We start from the raw sequence: 23,385 nt of genomic DNA on the forward strand, positions 1-23,385 counted from the left end.
GAAGATGGTAAACACTAAACATTAAAGAAATGGTCAATGATTGTCTTCAAAATCATCCCTCTACTAAGAAGAATAATTCAAATATATCTGATGTCGAACAAGACCAAACTTCACAAAATATTCAAGCAGGTGAAATAAACCGCTTGGTAATTCCGCCTTTCACATATCCAATGATAGAAGAAAGGTGTACTCCTTCGCATCGTATGTGTTGGGTGCAATAATTGTCCCTGCTTGGTAGAGCGATCGAACCGTGGTGCTTGAGTTGTTGTGCGGTTTAAAAGATTTGAGTTGCACCATTACCACTAGTTATAGCTAGGGCTGCAAACGAACCGAACATGTTCGCGAGTTTTTCGAGCCGGCTCGATAAATATTCGATTCGTATTCGAACTTATCGAATTTGAGCCGAATAGTTCACGAATATAATCGAATATTTCGAGCCGAACTCGAACTTCATTTCGAGCCGAGCTCGAGCCCAAATATTTGAAATTATCGAACTTCGAATCGAGCTCGAACTCGAATATACCTATTTCGAGCCGAATTCAAGCCTGACTTTTTTACTATTATTCGGCTCGATTCGGTTCGTTTGCACCCCTAGTTATAGCTATTGGTAAAGCGGTAAGCACTCGGTCCTACAATTGGTATCAGAGCCAAGGTCACGAGTTCGATTCCCATTGATTGCAAGGAGTGCAATTATTGGGAGGGAGATTGTTGGGTGCAATAATTGTCCCTGCTTGGTAGAGCGATCGAACCGTGGTGCTTGAGTTGTTGTGCGGTTTAAAAGATTTGAGTTGCACCATTACCACTAGTTATAGCTATTGGTAAAGCGGTAAGCACTCGGTCTTACAGTATGGATGAAGAAAGTTAATCTAGAAATCGCAGTAATGTAAAACAACTTGTAAATTTTTCTTATGTGTTCACTATTTCTGGAGAACAACCTGGCATGTATGAGGATTCAATCGAGAAAGGAAATAACCCGAATGGCCCAAGTGCTAACCCCAATTTTAACACTCGGAGGGATACTGACATACTGTACTTGTTTTATCCTCTGAGATTCCAGTCTACAATATTACACAACAATGAGGGAAGTGGTAATGAGTTATATGGGAGGCCTAGTTTGAAGAAGATGAACATTCTAAGCGGAACATATTGCACGATTTTAAATTCAATGTGGTGAGTTAGCAGATCTCGATAACTTTTCGAATTTGAAGCTAAGAACATTTCCAAATTCTCTTACATTATATTGCGATATAATTTTCCTAGTCCATTAAGGGTCATACATCATTATTAACAAGGGATCTGAAAAGACCGAGCCCGTAATCATTTCCATAAATGACCGAGCCTACGGACCATTCCCTAAAGGTCTAAGCCCATTAGTAGAGCCGAGAAATCTGTGTCCGAAGACAGTTGGAGAATATGAAGATATTTCCATCAATAATTTGGAGATTTGATCGAATCTCTCATCGAGATAAGGTGAGACTCCTAACGGCCTAACCCCCACTAAGATTTCTAGCCTCCATGGTTGAGAAGTCCTATCATATCATGTAACCTTTTTCAAATAGAATTATAATGTAATAATAATCTCACTCCAACAAAGTAATTAATTTCTCCTGTTTCTATAATCTAGGTACCGAGCATAACTTTATTCATTCACACTCCCTTACCCAATTAACACTAATGTATCACATATTGTTCATTGTATTCATAATCAAAGCACCGACTCAAACATTGGATGGGTAATGCCGGAAATATCTCTAACGACCCAACCCGTAGACCCCTCAAAACCGACCCGACCCCATCCCAAGAGCTTGAAAGATTTAAAGACCTGTTCACCATATCGAATCCAAAATAAAATTTTGATATCATCATTATCAAATTACAAAATACAATAATACAGAGAAATAATTTGTACACATGACGCAATGTATATTTTGGACACAAAAGCTATTATGATTTTCCCCCCAAAATATAATTCTTAGCTCCTTGGACATAAAAAAAACCAATTTATTATATATATATATATATATATATATATATATATATATATATATATATCTATTATATCTATAAATATGTGACTTTATATGTGATTTTACATGTATATCCTTATTAATTGCTTACTTTACATTAATTATTTGCTTAATGTTGAGACTTTATATATGAATTTACATGTATCTCCTTATTAATTGCTTACTTCATATTAATTATTTGCTTGCTTTACAATAATTGTTTACTTTAAATGTGTCTTTTCTTTCTCCTAATTCATATTTTAAACATGTGTTATTATTATTATTATTTAATTTTTTATATCTACCCACATTATAATATGTTATTTTTATCCAATGATATTTTTTCATTATATAAATTAGTATTTGGTTTTTTTATGCATGCCCAAATTATAATATATTATTTTTAATTCAATGATTTAGATTTTGTATTTATCTTTTGATTATGTAAATTAAATTAATTAAAGTTTAGAAATAACTCATTATCGAATTGTGAATTTTCATTGGTGTCTTATTAATTTTTTCATGTCCTAATGTGACAGTTTGATAGAATTTATGTATTTAAATTAAAGTTTTTTGCAACCGAATTTTTTTTGCGCTTTATTTTTATAATTTATTAAAATAAAACACGATAAAAGATCATTGTGATTTGAGCCGTCAATTTGGGTTGGGTCTGTCGGGTTGGCTTGTACCGCCAAACAGTTTAAGTGAGTTTGGTTGAAATTTCGTCGACACATTTAAATGTGAGCATAAATGAACTCGCACGAGTTTATATTAAATATCTATATATATAATATTATCGATTTTCAATCATGAATTCTTGATATAAAATGGAAAATATTATTTTGATTTCAAAATTGTGATGTTACTATCTTGTCCAAAATTGTGGGTCGAGACATTTTGGCAGTCACTCAAAATAGAGTGTCAAAGTTGACATTTGAGTTGTATTTTTTGATTCCTGACAATATGTTCGTCAACATATTTCTATTATATATATATATATATATATATATATATATATATATATATATATATATATATATATATATATGTGACTTTATATGTGAATTTACATGTATATCCTTATTAATTGCTTGCTTTACATTAATTATTTGCTTAATGTTGAGACTTTATATATTAATTTACATGTATCTCCTTATTAATTGCTTACTTCGTATTAATTATTTGCTTGCTTTACATTAATTGTTTACTTTAAATGTGTCTTTTCTTTCTCCTAATTCATATTTTAAACATGTGTTATTATTATTATTTAATTTTTTATATCTACCCACATTATAATATGTTATTTTTATCCAATGATATTTTTTCATTATATAAATTAGTATTTGGTTTTTTTATGCATGCCCACATTATAATATGTTATTTTTAATTCAATGATTTAGATTTTGTATTTATCTTTTGATTATGTAAATTAAATTAATTAAAGTTTAGAAATAACTCATTATCGAATTGTGAATTTTCATTGGTGTCTTATTAATTTTTTCATGTCCTAATGTGACAGTTTGATAGAATTTATGTATTTAAATTAAAGTTTTTTGCAACCGAATTTTTTTTGCGCTTTATATTTATAATTTATTTAAATAAAACACGACAAAAGATCGTTGTGATTTGAGCCGTCAATTTGTGTTGGGTCTGTCGGGTTGGCCTGTACCGCCAAACAGTTTAAGTGAGTTTGGTTGAAATTTCGTTGACACATTTAAATGTGAGCATAAATGAACTCGCACGAGTTTATATTAAATATCTATATATCTAATATTATCGATTTTCAATCATGAATTCTTGATATAAAATGGAAAATATCATTTTGATTTCAAAATTGTGATGTTACTATCTTGTCCAAAATTGTGGGTCGAGACATTTTGGCAGTCACTCAAAATAGAGTGTCAAAGTTGACATTTGAGTTGTATTTTTGGATTCCTGACAATATGTTCGTCAACATATTATTTTTAAGTTAGTTTTATCAGTATCGTGGGAGGTAAATATATTTATTACAATATATAAATATTATCATATCTTTAAATTAATATTCACTTTCATGTTTGACATATTATGAGTCTTGGTAAAATGAGGAACAATAAATTCAAACAAACGAATACAAAAAGTCTGGGGTGAAATCAGAATTATATGGTAGTTAAAATTAATATATAAATTTTTAATGAATTTATCGATGTTAAGATATATCACAAATCTTATATTATAATATATGAAATTTCAACCTTATAAATGAAATAAGTCAAACATATATGAAATATACAAAATTTTATTACATATACAATCAAGTAATTTATTATAATTGTATTTTATTCTATAAGAATTTTTGTCAAACTCAGTGATTGTGGATTTAACATCTATTTAATCAGCAAACTAAAGAGTGTGTCAATTAAACTAATTGAATAATCACATATTCTTGAATTTCTTAATTAATTTTTTATCATGATAATTTGTTTCATTTAATATTTTAAATTATAAGACACTGTTATTATAACTAAAGACACAATTTTTTAAATGTTCGTAAGGACTCAATTACTAACTAAAATGAAAAAACATTTATCGACATACTATATTGAGATCATTCTAATTAATTCAGCGCATTTGCTGAAAATTTTCTAATTAATTAAGAAAAATTCATTTACAATAATCATATTTTATTTTTTTGGGCTAACACCATTTATTTTTTAATATATTCATCGCAATTTTTTATTTGTATGTTAATCTTTAAATCTTAATTATGAGGTATATTATTTTTCTAAAAGTTCTTAAATAATGATTTAATACATTTATTCGAAACTTCAATATCAACATTTTAAAATTTATTAATTTTATATTGTACGCGTACAACACTTCTAATCATGATTATAAAAATTTAATAAAAATTCTAAAAATGAATTAGGTAGAACATAAAAAAATTACACAATTAATCAAAGACAGAAAATAAAAACTAAATAATTGTCTATTACCTATAAACTACTAATACCGATTTCTAAAGATTGAATTCGGTGAGAGTACCCACTCTGTACTAAAAAAATAAAAAGTTAATACTTGAATGAGTCACATTACAAAGTTAGTGAAGTAAAAACGAAGGACAAAGTGAGTTAATAAAAATATTATAATGGGCTAAGTTGAATTAGACATGTATATAAGTATCTCACTTGGTCTCACTTTATCTTTTGTCATTGTACAGAGCGAAAGTTCATGCACTGTAGTGTTCAAAATTTTCTTAATTTTTCTCTTGATTTCAAATTTAATTTCATCGTCTATTGGTTTTTTAAGATATATTAGAATTTTTCTAAACATCTAATCTTAAATGTGATCAATTAACCAAATAATTATTAACTTTGTATACAATAATAAATAGATTAATATATTTGAAGATAGAAAAAGTAATGTATTTAGAAGAATAAAAAAAGAATGTTAGAATTAATACCATAATTATTTAATGTCAATTTTAAATTTAACATCCTACAATTGATAAAACAGTAAACGCTTGAGCTTACAATTTGTATAAGAGTCAAGATCGCGACTTTGATTTTCATTGATTGCAATTGATGCAATTATTAGGAGATAGGTTGTCTCGTACAATAATTGTCTACGATGGATAGGCACTTGAGCTGTTATATGATTTAAAGATTTGACTTGGATAGTTACCATCAGTTATAGCTTTTGGTAAAACGACAAACATTCGATCCTATATTATTCGATTGTAAAGCTAGAAAAAATAGGTTTGCACAAACGTTTAGTTTTGAATGGATCCATTACATGTTACTCGATTTTTAAATTTAGAACCATTCTACAGTTTTTAAATATTATTATATAATGAATTAAAATTTATCCCTTTCAAATTGGATAAATATACAATAAAACTCGTGTAAATATTATTAACAAAAATATTTAAATGAAATATTGGATTTTTCTATAATCAAAATAAGAAAGAAACAAATTTTGATCATTGAGTGAGAAATAAGATATTTAAATAAATTTATAATTGTCACAATGAAATAGTACACATACAAGCATTTATCACTGTATTTTGCAACTAAAATATAATAAAAAAGTTTCTACATATTATTTTTATATCATATTTAAAATAATAATTAATCCTAATTTTTATTATTTTGAGTTGGCCTTTGTTATGAAAAATCATTGTGAATAAATTGAATTTGAAAATTCTTATATCCATGTATATCACATATTAATATATCAACCTAAGTGCAGGTAATAAAAAACTATAAAATGAACTAATTCATCTTCAATGTACACAGATTATATAGTAAAGATATATGACAATTAAGACAATGAAGTAGAATATACGTTCACATATAACAAAATATATAGACAAGAAAAACAATAAAAAAATATTTTTCTAGATATAAATATTTTTTTAACTTTTTATGGTGAGTTGGAGAAGATAAAAGAGAAAAAATATTAACTCTTTTGGTTACAGAAAAAAATAAAAATGAAAGAAGTGTTTGTCATACAATGAATTCAATTTCCAAATTAAATATATAATATAAAGTTATATTTATCGTTCAAACTTTATAAATGCAATGAATTTTTCTCAAGATAAGGGTACACAAATTATCCCATTAAGATATATAAGCAATTAGAAAAATTAAATATATTATTTTTTTTGGAGGTAATATCAATATGACATTAGTGATTTGATTGTGTTAATTATACTTATGAGTTAATATGAAATATTAAAATAATTGTCATAAGAGTCAATAAAAAGATGATTTATTGTCAAAAATATTATTATTATAAATTGCAAATAGATGACAACATGTTAGGATCGGTTAGGGGAGTAAATCGATGAGCTACAATAGCTCGGTTCTTGAAATATTGAACACCGATGAATTAAATCGAGTTTGGTTAAAAACCAAGCGGAAGATACTCGAAATAATCCTTCGTAGAAACCGATTAAATATTTTGTAAAGCATTTAAAATATATGCAAGTTGAATGAGTAAAAATATTTCAGTTGAAGCATTTTATCAAACAATTGGTATGCAATATTTTGGTATTTGAGAAACACATAAAATGCTTCAACAATGCATCTTTAAAAACAGTGAAGATGATAAGCAAATGCAATAAATAAATAGACACGAATTTTTTTATGGATGTTCGGAGATTTCAAACACTCCTACGTCACCCCTTCTTCCCCTTGGGAAGGATTCACTAGAAGACTTTGATTTATACAACACTTTGTACAAACCCATTCAGCTAGGACTTACCCACTGCCTAAACTGAACTCCTAGCACTCAAGATTGTAAGCAGAACCTCACAATCAGCATATTGTTTAATGTCTCATATGCAAAGACTACAAACACAATGTTTTACGTCTTTGTGTAAAGACTCACTCAACTAAACTTGTAAGCTCAACTCTCTCATATATGTGTGAGTGATTGTGTGTGTGAGGAATTTATCTTTTACAGTGCACATCTCAAATGTATCCTCACACAAGGGCTTGTGCTCTCAACTAGCTGATTTTTTCATGCTAACTGCCCATGCTTTGAATCCACTTCCAAAGCTCTTGTTTGATCTTCAATATGTTGTATTTATAGGCTCCAACACTGATATATACGTTAGACACAAGAATATGACCGTTGGAAAGTTTCTGTACTGTTTCTGGAATTGCAACGGTCAAATTCGTCTTGCTGGACATTTTCTCGACTGGTCAACTCTGGTCAACTCAACTGGTCAATCAGTTCAACTGGTTCAGTTGGTCTGGTTCAGTTCAACTGGTTCAGTTGGACTGGTTCAACTGGTCTTCAGCTGGTCTGGTTCAGTTTCAGTTGGTCAGCAGCTGGTTCAGTTCAGTTGGTTGGTCAGCTGGTCAGCAGTTGGTTCAGTTGGTTCAGTTTCAGCTGGTGTGCTAAAATCAGCCTAGCTGATTTCAGTTTGTGCAGAACCAGTAACTTGATCGTCATTTATCAGCATTGTAAGCTTCGATTCAGACTTTGACTTCTGAGAATGATTTGTAGATATTTGTCTTATCTTTCCAACGCATACTTAATCGCTTCGTTTCGATAACCGAGCTGAGAGATATGACCAAAATACGGCAGCTGCTCAAACACAACTGATTGTTGTTTTCGTGTGATCAGTTCGGTAATTGAGCGATCAGTTAGACCATGATAACATCCGATTTTGCCCAACTGACGTGAAATACGATTTGTTCCAAATTGAGTTTTCTAATCCGTCCAATTCGCGGATTGTCATTTGGATCATCCAATTGAGAGATATCTTCAAAACACCAAAGCTCGCCAGAAATTCAGTTTGTGCAAAATTCAGTTTCAGCTTGCTTCTTGTGTTTGCAACTTCACACTTGAGTAAATATGTTAGAAACACAATAACAAGTTTTGTTAACATCAAAATCAAGATTGCGAACATGAAATATTCCAACACAACATTTAATCAATATTTTTTTAAATCAATCCATCAGTACTTTTTATGTGATGATAGATTGTTATAATAATCAGGGGTGAGTATTCGCCCGGTTCGATTACCGATCGAACCGAATTAGTCATAATCGGGCCGAACCAAAATATTTAACAATAACCGAACCGACTGAATTAATTTTCATAATCGAAAAAAACCGACAGACCCAACCCAAAATGACGGCTGAAATCACAACGATATTTTACCGTGTTTTATTTAAATAATTTACAAAGACATAAAAAAAATAAAATACTAACTTACATAATGAAAAGATATCATTGGATAAAAAAAATATTATAATGTTGGTAGACATAAAAAATTAAATACTACTAATCACACATATTTAAAATATGAATAAGGAGAAATAAAAGACACATTTAAAGTAAACAATTAATAATAATGTGTAGTTTATATGTTATCAAGTACAAGTGTCTAATAAATTAAAGGTTACTAGGAAAGTAAAAACATCCAATAGAAATTGTTGTCAATTTACATGAAAGAGAAAGATAATCAAACAACATTGTAAATAAAAAATTGCATATCATTGATTGTCAAAAAATATTGTAAAATAATACATGTATTATTGAGAGAATATGACAAAAAACAAAAGAAAACAATATGATAACAAAGATATGAGAAAAATTTTAGTAGTCCATTTTTTTTTTAAATTAAAAAAATATGTTTTTTTCCCAAATTAGTTACATATGTTAATTAACATGAATTGTCAAAATTTACAATAATATTATCATTATTTTTGGTTGAGTAAACTAATTTTATTTGAAATTCTAGGTTCATTATTTCTAGTATATATATATATATATAAGAGTAATTCTCCGCCACTGATCTCGGTGCTGTCGACTCCTCAAACTTAACGTGTAAATTGAACGAGTTAGATTGTCCAAAATAAAAGCGATGGAGGTACGAGCAAGAGCCCCCGGAAAAATCATATTGGCCGGCGAACATGCGGTGGTTCACGGATCCACCGCCGTCGCTGCCGCCATTGATCTCTACACTTATGTATCTCTTCGTTTCCCGACTCCCTCTGGTACTCAATTGCTCCCTTTTCAACAATGTTCGAGAAATTTTCCGTGTTTTGTAATTTCGAGGAAATCACGTTGAATGTTTTGCTGTTTGGCAGGAAAATTTGACTTTTGCTCCTAAGCTACTCGTCAATAGGGCTAACATGGATCTCAGAATCTTAGTTCAATTTACTGTTTGTTGATCTTTTGCATGCTTTTTTATTTTTTTTATCAGCAAAATCAAGCATGAGCATGATTTTTTTTTTTTTTTTTTGCATTAGCGCTCGGCTTCTTTTTTAGATGTATTAATGGTATTAGATAATATTACTTCTTTCTTCCGATCACTGGAAAATGTTCTAATGGGTCTTTTGATTTAAAAAATTGCTTAATCATTATATTTCCACACTTTTTAGTGGTTTTCGGATGATTCAACGTGGGATTTACTTGCAAGATTCTTCTTTTTATGTTACAGAATGACTTGTATTCAAGTGTGATTATTCATCAATAACTGGGAAGAGCTTGGAATTCCCCAACTCAGATGAATTAAAATGATTTTCACATTATGTTGAGCTGTGGGGAAGCTTGTGAGTTGTGAGAATGTAAAGGATAAGTTTGAATCTTGCTGTGACCGGTCTTTGTTACAACTGGGAATGGTTTTGTTAGAATTTTTATAAGAGGAAGAATAGAAAGATATATAGATATTGTATTTGATAAATTTCCCATTAAGAAAAACCCCAGAGTAGAATGATTCAATTGGGTTCAGCGCGACAATTTTTATTTTTGTAATGACCATGAAAATTATGGCGCATAGATGAGAAATTTTCACTTTGTTAGCAGAGGTTCCAATGTGATAATTAGAAGGATGTACAAACTTTGATGTTCCGCATGACACTATTAAATTGTCCTGGAATTGTAATGGAAAAATATTTCCAAAGTAGATAATCTGTGGAAGAAATGAGACTTGACATTTTGGAAGTTGTTTGTGCTTGCAAATTCAGATATGATAGTTATTGAAGTGACTGAGTCTTTCCTACTTGAATTTGTCTAAAACACTGCCCAATACATTCTCTCTCTGGAGAATAACTACGTGTGCCAGTCGAACATATAACAATTGTAAAAGTGAAAGCATGCATTAACTAAATTCATGGGAAACAACTTGAAGTTACATTCTACGGACAAACATATATCAACTTGAAGTTGTGAATATTCCTGATAGTCTCATAAAGCACAGGCTTGCCCCATCTGCTCAAGCCAGTACTTATTAGTTGCTTGCCCCATCTGCTCAAGCCAGTACTTATTAGTTTTGAAATTGTATAATGGTATTATTGCACTTCATGATTGAACATATATATTTCCATTTTTTTTAAAATTGTGAGATGATGAATTCTCATAGGTAAATGACCTTTGTTATGATTATTGTTCCAATTCCAATGTGAAACCAATTAAATCAAGGTTGTTGGTGTGATCTTGTTGAACTGCAGGCAGATTCAATTGAAATAATATGGACGATTTGAAGGAAATTATTCATCCTTGTAGTTCTGAGGTCCTTAATGATAGAAAGATGACACTTTCCCTTTGTTCCTCAAGAAACTTTATTAAGAATGAAGAATTAACTCCTGCAAATGACACGTTATAGCTCTGACAAGAGCACTATCAATAGTGGAACATGACTTGAAGTGCATTAAATCTGTAGTTCTCTGTTTTTCGTTCTTGATATGTTTGTTAATTGGCTCCGTTTTTTACCTCTGATTATTGATTTAATTTTTAATAGATAATGATGATGCAATTAAACTCCAACTTAAGGATATGGACTTGGAGTTTTCTTGGGCTGTTGGAAGAATTAAAGAAGCTCTGCCTGAAGTAGGTAGTCATGCCAATTCCTCTCCCTCGTCATGTTCACTAGAGACCTTAAAAGCAATTACTATGTTAGTTGAAGAACAAAATATTCCAGAAGAAAATTCTGGACTAACTTCGGGTGTTTCTGCTTTTATTTGGCTGTACACTTCGATTCATGGGTGTGTAATCTTAACGTCTTTTATGGTTTTAAATTTTGTTTTAAGCACAAACAAACGCTATAATTTAGTTTATATTTTGGTCTTATCAGGTGTAAGCCTGCTAAAATTGTCGTCACTTCTGAATTGCCATTGGGCGCTGGCTTGGGTTCATCTGCTGCCTTCTGTGTAGCCATCTCAGCTGCTCTACTCGCTCTATCTGAATCTGTAAAATTGGATTTTAGCCATCAAGGTTGGCAAAAATTTGGAGAGAATGAGCTGGAACTGCTAAATAAATGGGCCTTTGAAGGTGAAAAGATCATCCATGGCAAGCCATCTGGGATAGACAACACAGTTAGCACCTATGGTGAGTACAGGTTCTCATTTTTCAATCGTTTATCCCTCTCATTTTGCATCATCACATCACTCTCAAAAGTTGTAAGAAAAAAAAGAAGGAAAATAGAAAGATCTGGTGGAATACTGAACTCCAATAGCTTCGATTTAGGATTTGATTTACTAATGTTTGAGACAATTGTTATTCTCTCTCTCTATTTGTTTTTTTTCCCTGGGAAAATGAGAATGACTCGTGTCTAATTCAAATATTATCTCCAATTACATTTCCTGTGAGTTATCAGGACATTGTTCACTTTTGTAGTTGAACCATATGATGTTTATCCTCATGGATGGTATAATTTCTGGGAATGCTTATATACTATTTGAACAAAAGCAAAGTAATAAATTGCGTACAACTTTAGAAAACAATTTAATAAGTTTTTTCCATGCAGAAATGGACTTTTGAGCAACGTACTACACTACTACTGATGATGTATAATGTATCTTATCTCAGAATATTATAGGGGCTTCATAAACTCGATGTTCCAACCTCGTTTAAAGATTGGTAGACTGTGCTTGAAAGTAACTCCAATGTATAATAAGATGTCACTGACACTGGATTTCTCTTCCTCAACAGATGTTTTGTTCAGACTAGTTCAGCGAGCCTAGGTGGATATTCTAAGCACGCCACCACCAAACCGTGCCTGATTATTATATTAAATACACAAAAGAGCTTACTACATTTTTTTCTCAACGATAGTGAAATCTATGAACACTTTTATGACCGTTGACTAATGACTTTTATTTATTAGGCAACATGATCAAATTTAGATCTGGTGAGCTGACATGCATCAAGACTAATATGCCTCTTAAAATGCTCATAACAAATACAAAAGTCAGGAGAAATACAAAAGCTTTGGTAGCTGGTGTCTCGGAAAGGACAATGAGGCATTCTAATGCTATGACTGCTGTATTTAATGCTGTTGATTCCATTAGCAATGAGTTGGCTGCAATCATCCAAACGCCTGTGTCTGATGATCTTGCCATAACTGAGAAAGAGGAGAAACTAGGAGAGTTAATGGAAATGAATCAAGGACTACTCCAGTGTATGGGGGTTAGCCATGCTTCTATAGAAAGTGTGCTTCGAACGACATTTAAATATAAACTTTCTTCAAAACTAACTGGAGCTGGTGGTGGAGGCTGTGTTTTGACACTACTGCCAGCCTGTATCCGACGTTTGTTCTGCTTGTTTTTTTCCCTCGACTCCTTTCATATCCAGTGGCAGAGGCTGAAGTGCCAAAACTGAAACTAGGGGTGAAAAATCATATATATTTTTTGAAAATGTGAAAGTCCATCAGAAATTTTTAAAGAAAAGTGTAGTGGTCGCCCCACCTGCCCCTCTGGCTCCGCCACTGGCTATGTTGTTTCAATTTCTGATAAAATATGTATATCATTTATCCATAAATTTTAGTTCTCTGAAGTTTTCCTTCACTGCATAACTCAGTACTGTCAGGATCAATCGTTGATAAAGTGGTTCAAGAGTTAGAATCCGGTGGGTTCCAATGTCTGATCGCAGGAATTGGTGGACAGGGCATGGAAATTAGTTTTACCGGTTCTTCCTGACCTTAGTAACAACGCCTACACTGTAAGATTTGTACGTGTAATGTCGAATGAGTACATGCAGATGGGTGCTATATTTCCCTGGTTCTGGTAGTCCTGATTTCACTAGGCTGTCTTTCTTTTACATTTTTTTTTATAATTTTCATCGAAGTTGACTTCTTTTTTGGACTCGGGGATATCATATTTTGTCCCCTTCATTCGGGAAAACTGTGAAAAACTTGTGCGTTTTCGTTGTACCCATTTTAATACGTTCTGAATCTGAAAATAAATTATGGTCTGCATGTCATTTCTTTTCTTCTTTTCCACTTTGTAGATGCATTTTGCAAAACAACTTTGAAGTATATTATCCAGTTTGTTAGTGTCTTTGAATTTTAGAGCGACCTGGTTATTCTCGTTATTATCATAGCTTATACATGTTTAATATCTTTCTCGCCCCTTTTGTTGATATTAATTACACACCCTGAGCAACTTGTAACTTCCAGTGTAGCAGGTGGACTAGGTAAATCATAGATATTGATCTTCATCTTATTCATTGTTGATAGTACTTATAATATTCCGTTGTTATGTTATCTCGTTTATTTCTCTTATCCAAACAACCACAAAATGCGAAGTGATATCTCACAATCGCTCAATGATTTTCAGGCTAAGGCAACCAGAATATCAAAAAATGAACGAGCACTGGCAAAGTCCACAGTAGGTGGGTCTTCCGAAAAATGTCGTCATCAAATTCACTATTATTTCCCTACAGGGATGTGATTGTCGGAGTTGTTAGTTCATCTCAATAACTCTCTTTTAGTGTAATATTTAACTTTTAAATAGCGTAATTTCTATACTCAACACAAATAAAATAAATAAATGGTGTAGTCCCAACGAACAACTAATGTAGCACAAATAAAACTATTAAGATTACATTAGGGGTCGATAAAAATACAAACTTTGCGATTGATGATTTGAGATGAACTTGTCGACACATTCAAATAAATACAAAATAATCTTTTAAAATCAGCGACAGATGTTTCGAGAAATGAAATGGAATTCGTGATTCAATCTATAAATTTAATTAATTCTAAATCTTCTTAAAACAATAATTTAATTTAATAATATATAGTCATAGTTAACATACGTGACATACATATAATACACACACGTAAACCACCCCAAAGTAGGTACCAGCTGCATGGATCCAAATCTTTTTCGGATGTCGGACGTACGTCTGTCCCCTCACATCTGTCCTAAGCTCATCTTTCAATCAACACGTATCCTCTCCCATCTCATTTTATACAATGCCCGTCGCCCATTTGCCCCATCACCTTTGCCAGTCAACCCAACAACCTACGCCATTTTTAGTTTTGCTTATTTCATCACGTCTGATCTCTATATATATACATCATCTAATGTCTCGTTTCATTCCAAGTTCCAAAGTTTTGGCAACTAAAGCTTTCTTGAATCCCGTTTCTTTCCCTTGTTACTTCCCACGTTTGCCAGCTAAAGCAACTCATCCTTCGATTCAACGTCGTTCTTGTGTGAGATCAATGGCGTCGTCAACTGGGATCGGGCAGCCGCCGCAGTCACAAAGCACTCAGCCCGGAAAACAACATTTGATGGACCCAATTCCCAAGTCCATTTCCGATGATTATAAGCCATCCGACAAGCTTCTCGTACGTGTACACATTCTCGTGTATTATTTTTTTATGAAAAGACTACACACACTGACTACTTACTGGTGATCGATGTGCAGGGTAAAATTGCGGTGGTGACTGGAGGTGATTCGGGCATCGGGCGAGCTGTGAGCCACCTGTTTGCCTTAGAGGGCGCCACCATTGCATTCACGTACGTGAAAGGTCAAGAAGACAAAGACGCGGAAGACACGCTTAACATATTGAAGGAAGCCAAGCACCCCCATGCCAAAGACCCCATTGCTATACCCACGGATTTGGGTTACGACGAAAACTGCAAAAAAGTGGTGGAGGAAATTGTGGACAAATTCGGGCATATCGATATACTAGTGAACAATGCCTCAGAGCAGCACAAAGCCAATTCTGTTGAAGATATTGATGAAGAAAGGATTATAAGAGTGTTCAGGACTGATATTTTCTCCTACTTCTTCATGACAAGGTAACTATTCCTCAAATAGCAAAACACAACTCAATGACTGCATGAAGCTAAATTTTGAATATTTAGTAGACTTGAACTCGAAATGAGCTATTGGATGTAATTAACGAATTCATATTGTATGATGGACATTTTTCATGCGGTGTTTACAGGCACAGTTTGAAGCATATGAAGAAAGGAAGTGCCATCATCAACACCTTATCATTAACAGCCTACATAGGCACGCCAAAGTTACTGGATTATACAGCCGCAAAAGGGGCAACCATAGCATTCACTCGAGGCCTCGCGATGCAGTTAATGGATAAAGGGATCCGGGTGAACGGTGTGTCGCCAGGGCCTACATGGACACCTGTGAATGCAGCTTCTCTAAGTGAGGAGGAAAATGCCGAACTGGGAAAGTCTGAAGTGCCCATGAAGAGGGCGGCGCAGCCTTATGAGCTTGCCCCTTCGTATTTGTTCCTGGCCGCGAATGTCTACTCTTCCTACATAAGCGGACAGGTCATACACCCTAATGGGGGCACAATTGTTAATAGTTGAGTAGTTCACTGATTAGATGTATGAATGAATAATGAAAAATAAAGTTTTCTGTGATATGTTTGATTACATGTGTTTGTCGGCTATCGTATGAAAATATACACTTCATTTTGTTATTCTCAACCTCTCTATTGTATTGAATTCTTCAATGACATTCTAAACTATGAAGAACAAGTCTCCTGAACATGGTTCTCTCGATCACTGAAGTGGACGGGTGATTTCATTAATGTAAACCCTCGAACTCAAATTTGAATGATACGTAACATGTAAGATGGTTGACAAAGAGCAAATGCGGAAGAGCTCCTTCCATTACCAAGAATGATGACAAACTTAACATAATATTCTCTCTTTCCATTAAATAGAGACAGTGTGTGGATCTTGGATAATACTTAATACAGCTGAAACATTACAGCAATATTAACCAATTGCAACCCAATAATAGGATTAATGCCAAGTTCCCTAAAGAGGGTCATAATGCAGCTCTTACCTAATCGCTTTACTGGTCATCTCTACCAGGAGTCCACCTATCATGTCGATGCTGTATATGAGATCGTTCGTTAGAACTAGACAACCTCTTCTCCTCCCTATAAGAATGTCTAACCCGATTGTGCTTCTTGTGGATGCGATCTTCACTAAATAAATGCTGAGGACTAGATGACTTCTCGAGCTGATGAGAAGGTGCCCTCCGTTTCATGTGCTCCTGAGTGTCTTCCATTTCGGCGCTTTCTCTTTTTCTTCGCGGCGGCGATGGGTTCTAATTCAAAAATTAAAATAGCAACTCTCTAATATTTAGGAATTATGACAGTGTTTGATGCCAGAAGGACAATCAAGCGTCAAGATAAGAAGTTTGAATGTTTGACATCGAACAAGAGATGCAAGTATTTAACTGATCAAATCGTAAAGTGCATACTAAAGGATTTTCGATATTTTTGAGATTTCTCAGAGAAAATCAAGTACAATTACTTTATTTGGTTTATATCATAACCGGAGTTCATACTGGAACAGGCGAACCTAAACAAAACTCAGTCTTAGAAAGCTGCTGATATCGTTCAAATATTTTTCATCCAACAATCAGCATGCTTCATTATCCCATGTTACCCTTACCTGAAAGCGTGACATGTATCTTCCTTCAGGAGGAGGTGGTATTCCAAGCCTCTTTAACTCATCCCAAGGAATTTGTCTCCTGAGCGTACAACAAAACACATAAGAGCTTGGAAAACATTACTGTAAAGTATCTGTGGAGATGATGGATTTGGGGGAGGTGTATATTATAGATATTTCCCTTGAGAAAGCACACAACGATAATACAAGAGTAGTGCATAGATCATGGACCAAACGAATCAACAAGAAAAGGAACCAAAATCCAAAAGTTGGAAAAAAAATGAGATGAAACAAATAAATTGAGATCCATCTCAGGCTCCATATTCCAATAGTATTCTTTCCATATTTATAGTACGAAAATAACTTTGGCGGGCCACAAAATTCAACTGAATTTGCATTTGTGAGGTTATAAAGAGAAGATCTATACCATATAAGAGAAGAATCTTCTGTCTAGAGGAATATTACCAAGTTCATTTCAATATATTCTCACCGAGTCAATTCCTCACAAACCCCATATGTCATTAGCTAAAAAAACCTTTCCAGCAGAACTCAACAGCAAAATGTTGCTTTCCACTTGAAAAGAAAAACGAGTAAGTATTTATCAGCCACTCAAAATTACGATGATGGCTTCTACAACAATACTAGGGAGTGTTGGGAACAAAAGAATAGTTAGTGTAGCTAAAATTCGTGTCTTCATTTTAGTTAGCAATAGCCTTTTCCTTCTGGTAGGAATGTACAGACTGGTAAGTGTAGATAGAGCATTGTGTACTCAGAAGTCAGAATGAATTTTCCTCATATTATCTCGCATTCTTCATTCTTAACATGTAACCAGAGCCTAGGGATTTTGTCTAGGGTCCTGCATTTGGTGCTTGTTGTGGAGTGCAAATTTTTTGCAGATTTCCTTGCGGATTCTTCAACTTTCTCCCTTTTGTGCACATTTTTCTTCGATTTTTTTAATTGCAACATTATGAGCAATCGAATAGATTTGAACAGTGTTTTGTATGTGCATCCTTCTGATACACCTGGATTGACCTTGATTTCGGAGCAACTGATTGAAACAGAGAACTATGGTGTTTGGAGTCGAGCAATGTTGCCAGCTTTGCGAGCTAAGACCAAATTGGCGTTTATAGATGGCAGTTGTGCTAGACCAACCGCAGATTCGGATACCTTGCCGCCGTTGGAAAGATGTCATGTGCTCGTGCTAACATGGATCATGAACAATGTTTCGAAGGAAATCTTTGCCAGAATTGTATATTCGACGGAAGCTGTTGTGGTATGGAAGGATGTCAAGGAACGATTCGATAAGAGAAATGGATCTCGAATATTTGCCCTGCATCGTGAAATTGGACGACTGGTGGAAGGTAGTAGCACTATTTCCAGCTACTACTAGAAATTATGCCAGCTTCGGGATGAATTTGGTTCTCTCATTACATTGCCTACTTTTGCCTGTGATACGGAAAAGATGTATATTGAGCATGAGCAACAATAGCGTTTGCTACAATTTCTCATGGGGTTCAATGAGAATTGTACTCCTATCCATAGTCAAATTCTGATGATGACTCCAATGCCTTCTGTAGCCAGTCTTTTTCGATTACTTCACAGGAGGAATCTCACCGTTCTCTTCTCGCAACACCTTCCTCTATGACTGAGACACAATCTTCCGTGTTCTACTCAAGGACGGTTTGACGATAAGTAGAAAGAATAAGTTGGATGTGAGTTTTGTAATTGGCCAGGCCACACCAAGTCCACCTGCTACAAACTGATTGGGTATCCATCAGGTCACAGATTTCATAATAATAGAACAAAGGTCCGAATCTCAAATCCAGAAAAGAGTGGTCTCGACCTCCTAAATCTGGATCAAATGCTCACATTCCTGGTGGTGAACCTCCACCTGAAGAAAAATCAGACTCTAATGGAGCTTTGTTCACACTAGCCCAGTATGCAGAGATTTTGAAGTTACTTGAGAAGACACATGTTACTCCAAAAAAGGATACACCTCATGCTGTTAACATGGCAGGTTTAGTGCAGTCATCCTCGTGTTCTTCTTCTTCTTGGATAGCGGATAGTGGTGTGAATAACCACATGGTTGGAAACTCCTTGTCCGCACATGATTCTTTGTCTTGTGACACTTCTATTGAGGCGGTTAGATTGCCAAATGGTGGTAGTTCCGAAGTAGCCAAAGTAGGTCCAGTTACCATAACCAATCACATTACCCTTCCAAATACACTTTATATTCCTTTTTTAAATTCAATAAACCCGGGATTCTGCTGACACATTTTGATAATCTTCAATTTACCTTCAATTGTCCAGTCAAGTGCTTTGCCTCAGGTGTTTCCAATCTATAAGTTATACCAAATAAAAGAACTATAATATTACCGAGTTTTGAAGGAATTAGAAACAAGCTACAGCGTTCTTCCTCCCCATACCCCCTCTCAAATGGTAATAGGCTCAGGACAGTAAACAACCTATCACCATTAATGTATACCAATTCTTCCCTCCAGTCGTTAGTTCTGTCAACATTACACGGGCACTCACAAATCCATGTTAACACTCTCTAAATCCAATCTCTCTATGAAATTTAGCTCCTATTTATGCTATGGACCCTTGCTCAATCTCCCTTATTCATGAAGAGAAAATGTGGGCGATTCCTATCTGAAAGACAGCTGCATTTTCTTTAAACAATTTGTCTTACCACGTTTTGACAAACAAAAAGGAAATATTAAGAAACAAAATTCATTCCAGGGTAAAGGATAAAATCATTAAACATCTTGCTAGTAAACAAGGAAAGATGGACATACAGTGGAGCACGAAATGGTCTTTCTCGTCCCCCAAAACGAAGTTGTCCTGATTCTTTCTTACCACCGAGACCACCCCCTATCAAATATGATGTAACTTTCAGTCCCTTTTGAGTACAAAAACATTGTGAAAGGAAACTTTCGACTTACCTAATCTTCTTGGAATCCAGCCACGCATCAAATGCTGCCTGTTGTAGTCAACTATAATTTCAGAATCGTCAATAATAGTATGATGAGCATCCTGAAATTTAGCAAAACACAATCATTAATGAGACCCAAGGTAGAGTTAATAGAACAAAATATGGTTGCTTCAGAGTTCAGTCACACATGCGTGACAACAAAAATCTACATATTGATGCAATCCAGCAACACTATAGTTTTCAAAATCTGAAAAGATGAAATAACTCAGAAAACCACAAGAGGTGTTCCATTTCTTTCGAGTATTGGTACACAGTGTAGAATCATTTGTTGTCTGAGGATGAGACTAATGTCCTAAACGCCAGTCTAGCGTTTAGGTGGGGACTAGGTGCTTCTAGGTGGATTCTATGATATTAACATAATAAAATGAAGTTTGGTGTGTAATGACAAGCCTACAAATCACATTTTTGTTGGACTTTGGTTTAAAACCTATAAAATAATTACTATTCACTTTTTTAATTGGACTTTTAATTTAAATTAAAAAGCCCAAAAAACTTTTCCAAAAAAAGGTAATTTTTGGACGCCTAAGCTGTCTGACTAGCACTTTTGCTGTGCGGCCGCCTAGGTGCACGCTTGCCGTTTGCCTAGGCGAATTTAGAACACTGGATGTGACAGGGTAACATGCCCATAAATTCACGAACTGGATAAGGAAGATTTGTCAGCTTTGTAAACTGAATATCATTAGGAAGGGTGGGGTCAACAGAGGTCTGAATTTTTTTTAAAAATAAAAACAATCAAAGTTTTGGGGGAAAATCTTGTAGAACCAATCGCAATGGCAAAACAGAAACACTATTTCAAATTTTAAAAGAGTGAATACTAAGTAAATGCATGTTTCGAGCGGAAGGTCATTTCACAATTGATTAAAACTAACCAAGGTAGAACGGGTTGATTTTCCACAAATGCAAGGCAGCAGTGGAGTTTTTTGTTTTCTCTTTATTTGATTCCTATAGAGATATTCAACAATCATTTTCTTATCAAATTTAGATGTCCCAGAACCGATGACCTTTTTCACTTTCTAATATCGTTATTAATTAAATGAAGTTTCTCAGACAAGCTACCTTTGTTTGGAACGTTTACAAATGAAACAATAAACGAAACTAATTCCTTGTTTCCCCACCATATGGGCTTTACTTTATTCGCCATTGCTATAGTGCTTTAATAATCTCTGGTTAAATTCCTAAATTTAAGATCGACATATATTTCTCTTCAGTAAACTAATAATGTAGTTGTTTTACAGAGCTTTCTTCTTGACTCAGGCATCTTGGCTCACTTGTATGACAAACAAAATTTATATAAAAAGCAAAGTTACAGCTAACAATCATGGCCAGTATGCATAACCTTGAATGCTTGACGCATCTCCTTCTCTGTCTCAAACTCAACAAACCCATAACCACGTGAGGCACCAGTCACTGCAAACAAATAACTCAAGGGTGATCCTCGAGAAAAAAAAAAGAAACAGGAAAAACATCACATATTTGAAATTTCTTTAAAATAATTTCAATACAATAAGTAATCTTTTCACATCCTTTTGCTTCTCAAATTCTCAGAAGTCAAGAACAATATGATACAAAGCTAACAAGTAATCAGATCATTCACCTACACAACTTTATAACATCCCATCTACAATTTTGTGCTTCAATGAAAGAAATAATTCATTCATAAGTATAAATTTCTGCATGATGTGACCCTTTGGAGTACTATGGTCAGTAGCAGTTTGTATGATTACAGCACACTGCAGAGAAACAACTAATATGTTTTACGACGCATCACTAACAAAATCCCCTTAGCAGTTCTCGCACACAAGCAAATGTTTAGAGAAAAGAAGAATGATAGTGAATGACAATTAACTTTTATCCTTGCGTAAATAAAGCAGCAACATTCTCCCCCGTAATGTGGCAAACAATTTTTTTACTGTCATGAAATTTCATTTCAGTTGTAGATCATTTGTAGGCAGCAGTCATAGCAAGATCCGTGTTGTTATTTTTAAACGTTCCATCCCAAGGCACTTGAAGAAATAAATTGCAAGTTCCTACAAAGAGCAGCAATTCTACTAGAAATGTACCGCAAGTTTTGGATTTTCATTGGAGTGACTAGTTCCTTGCATAGCCCAATTCTTAAATTTTGATATTTAACAAAATAAAATGATATTAAAATATAAACACGCTGTGTCACTACGATAAAATAGTAAAGATGCGAGTTGAACGTTTTCATCTCCCCTGTTTCACAAAGATCCACGTAACGAGGAAGTTCTAGTGATTATCTTGAAATACACTAAATTTCTTTAACAACGGTCCCAATCACTCTCGCTGTTTTAGATTAAGCTCAACCCAGTAACTCACTGATCCATGTGAAGCCAATGAACTGGAGGAAAATTGATTAAAAAAAATACCTATATGCCTGACCAATCGCAAGTTCTTGATCCTCCCATAGACTTTCATAGCCTGAAAATATAAACAAAGAAAATACCTAGCATAACATAATAACAATCATTAAATTTCTTACGAAAAAAAAACCTTTCGAAGAGTATCTTCAGTGGTTAGATGGGAAAGACGACCGACGAAGAGAGTGCAATAAGGGTCTCCGATAACCTTAGGGTCTCCAAATGGATCGTCTGCAAAAAGAAACCACGAAATAAGACGAGAAGCAAAAATTCATTAAATTGAAACCCCGAACCATGGGCAATCAATGACAAACAGCAGCAGCAAGTATTATTTCTTACAAAGGGCGGCATTGGAACAGAGAAGAGCTCTGAGTACGGCGCCGTCGTGCGGCTGAGTGTCGGTTCCGTCGATGCTTCCGACTTGGATTGGATGGTAGGAGTCGGCGTAGAACACTGAATTTACGCTGCTCCCCATTTTCACACCAAAATGAAACTTTGCTGGTTACTTGCGGTCCCAAATATACACGCTTCGTCTCATCTTGTCCAAATTTAGTTTTCATATTTGAGTAGCATTTTTTCAAAAAAATATTAATTACATTAAGAAAACTATTAATTAATATTGGCGTGGACGAACTTTGCTTGTATGTATTATGAACTTTTTGAATATTTATTTTCGAAAAATAATTTGTGAATATGTTTGAATATTTCAAGTTGAATTTGATCGAATTTGAATCAATATTTTTTCAAATTTTCGTATTTCGAATCAAGAATAAATTAAATTCGAGATTTTAAATTTTGTATTACACTCGATTTTACGTTTTCTATACAAAATTTAGTGTAATTAC

At 33.8% G+C, this 23,385-nt stretch overlaps 3 protein-coding genes across 7 annotated transcripts; 2 read left to right on the forward strand and 1 right to left on the reverse strand.

Moving 5' to 3' along the window:
• The first annotated feature begins 9,269 nt into the window (after positions 1 to 9,269).
• Positions 9,270 to 14,204, forward strand: LOC140813212 (mevalonate kinase-like). Of its 4 annotated transcripts, none has more exons than XM_073171694.1 (6): positions 9,270 to 9,502; positions 11,248 to 11,491; positions 11,581 to 11,834; positions 12,613 to 13,026; positions 13,305 to 13,445; positions 14,063 to 14,204. In XM_073171694.1, the coding sequence occupies exons 1-5, from the start codon at positions 9,370 to 9,372 to the stop codon at positions 13,421 to 13,423; spliced, it is 1,164 nt and encodes a 387-aa protein (XP_073027795.1). In that variant the 5' UTR covers positions 9,270 to 9,369; the 3' UTR covers positions 13,424 to 13,445; positions 14,063 to 14,204. The 4 variants fall into 4 exon arrangements, with proteins under 4 accessions (XP_073027795.1, XP_073027794.1, XP_073027797.1 ...); XM_073171695.1 differs by lacking the exon at positions 14,063 to 14,204 and adding an exon at positions 9,596 to 10,795 and having other exon boundaries at positions 9,365 to 9,502; positions 13,305 to 13,714; XM_073171693.1 differs by lacking the exon at positions 14,063 to 14,204 and having other exon boundaries at positions 13,305 to 13,714.
• Positions 14,205 to 14,694: 490 nt separating this feature from the next.
• On the forward strand, positions 14,695 to 16,189 carry LOC140813214 (NADPH-dependent aldehyde reductase 1, chloroplastic-like). Its single transcript, XM_073171697.1, has 3 exons — positions 14,695 to 15,078; positions 15,159 to 15,535; positions 15,685 to 16,189. The coding sequence occupies exons 1-3, from the start codon at positions 14,704 to 14,706 to the stop codon at positions 16,067 to 16,069; spliced, it is 1,137 nt and encodes a 378-aa protein (XP_073027798.1). The 5' UTR covers positions 14,695 to 14,703; the 3' UTR covers positions 16,070 to 16,189.
• LOC140813215 (U11/U12 small nuclear ribonucleoprotein 35 kDa protein) lies at positions 15,907 to 23,098 on the reverse strand. Of its 2 annotated transcripts, XM_073171699.1 has the most exons (9): positions 22,880 to 23,098; positions 22,674 to 22,771; positions 22,550 to 22,601; positions 21,499 to 21,569; positions 20,113 to 20,203; positions 19,966 to 20,041; positions 17,171 to 17,249; positions 16,554 to 16,820; positions 15,907 to 16,014 (listed from the first exon to the last, which is right to left on the reverse strand). In XM_073171699.1, the coding sequence occupies exons 1-8, from the start codon at positions 23,013 to 23,015 to the stop codon at positions 16,563 to 16,565; spliced, it is 861 nt and encodes a 286-aa protein (XP_073027800.1). In that variant the 5' UTR covers positions 23,016 to 23,098; the 3' UTR covers positions 15,907 to 16,014; positions 16,554 to 16,562. The 2 variants fall into 2 exon arrangements, with proteins under 2 accessions (XP_073027800.1, XP_073027799.1); XM_073171698.1 differs by lacking the exon at positions 15,907 to 16,014 and having other exon boundaries at positions 16,350 to 16,820.
• Positions 23,099 to 23,385: the final 287 nt, after the last annotated feature.

The sequence above is a fragment of the Primulina eburnea genome, chromosome 14 (assembly GCF_022965805.1).
Source record: "Primulina eburnea isolate SZY01 chromosome 14, ASM2296580v1, whole genome shotgun sequence".
Classification (NCBI taxonomy): Eukaryota; Viridiplantae; Streptophyta; class Magnoliopsida; order Lamiales; family Gesneriaceae; genus Primulina; species Primulina eburnea.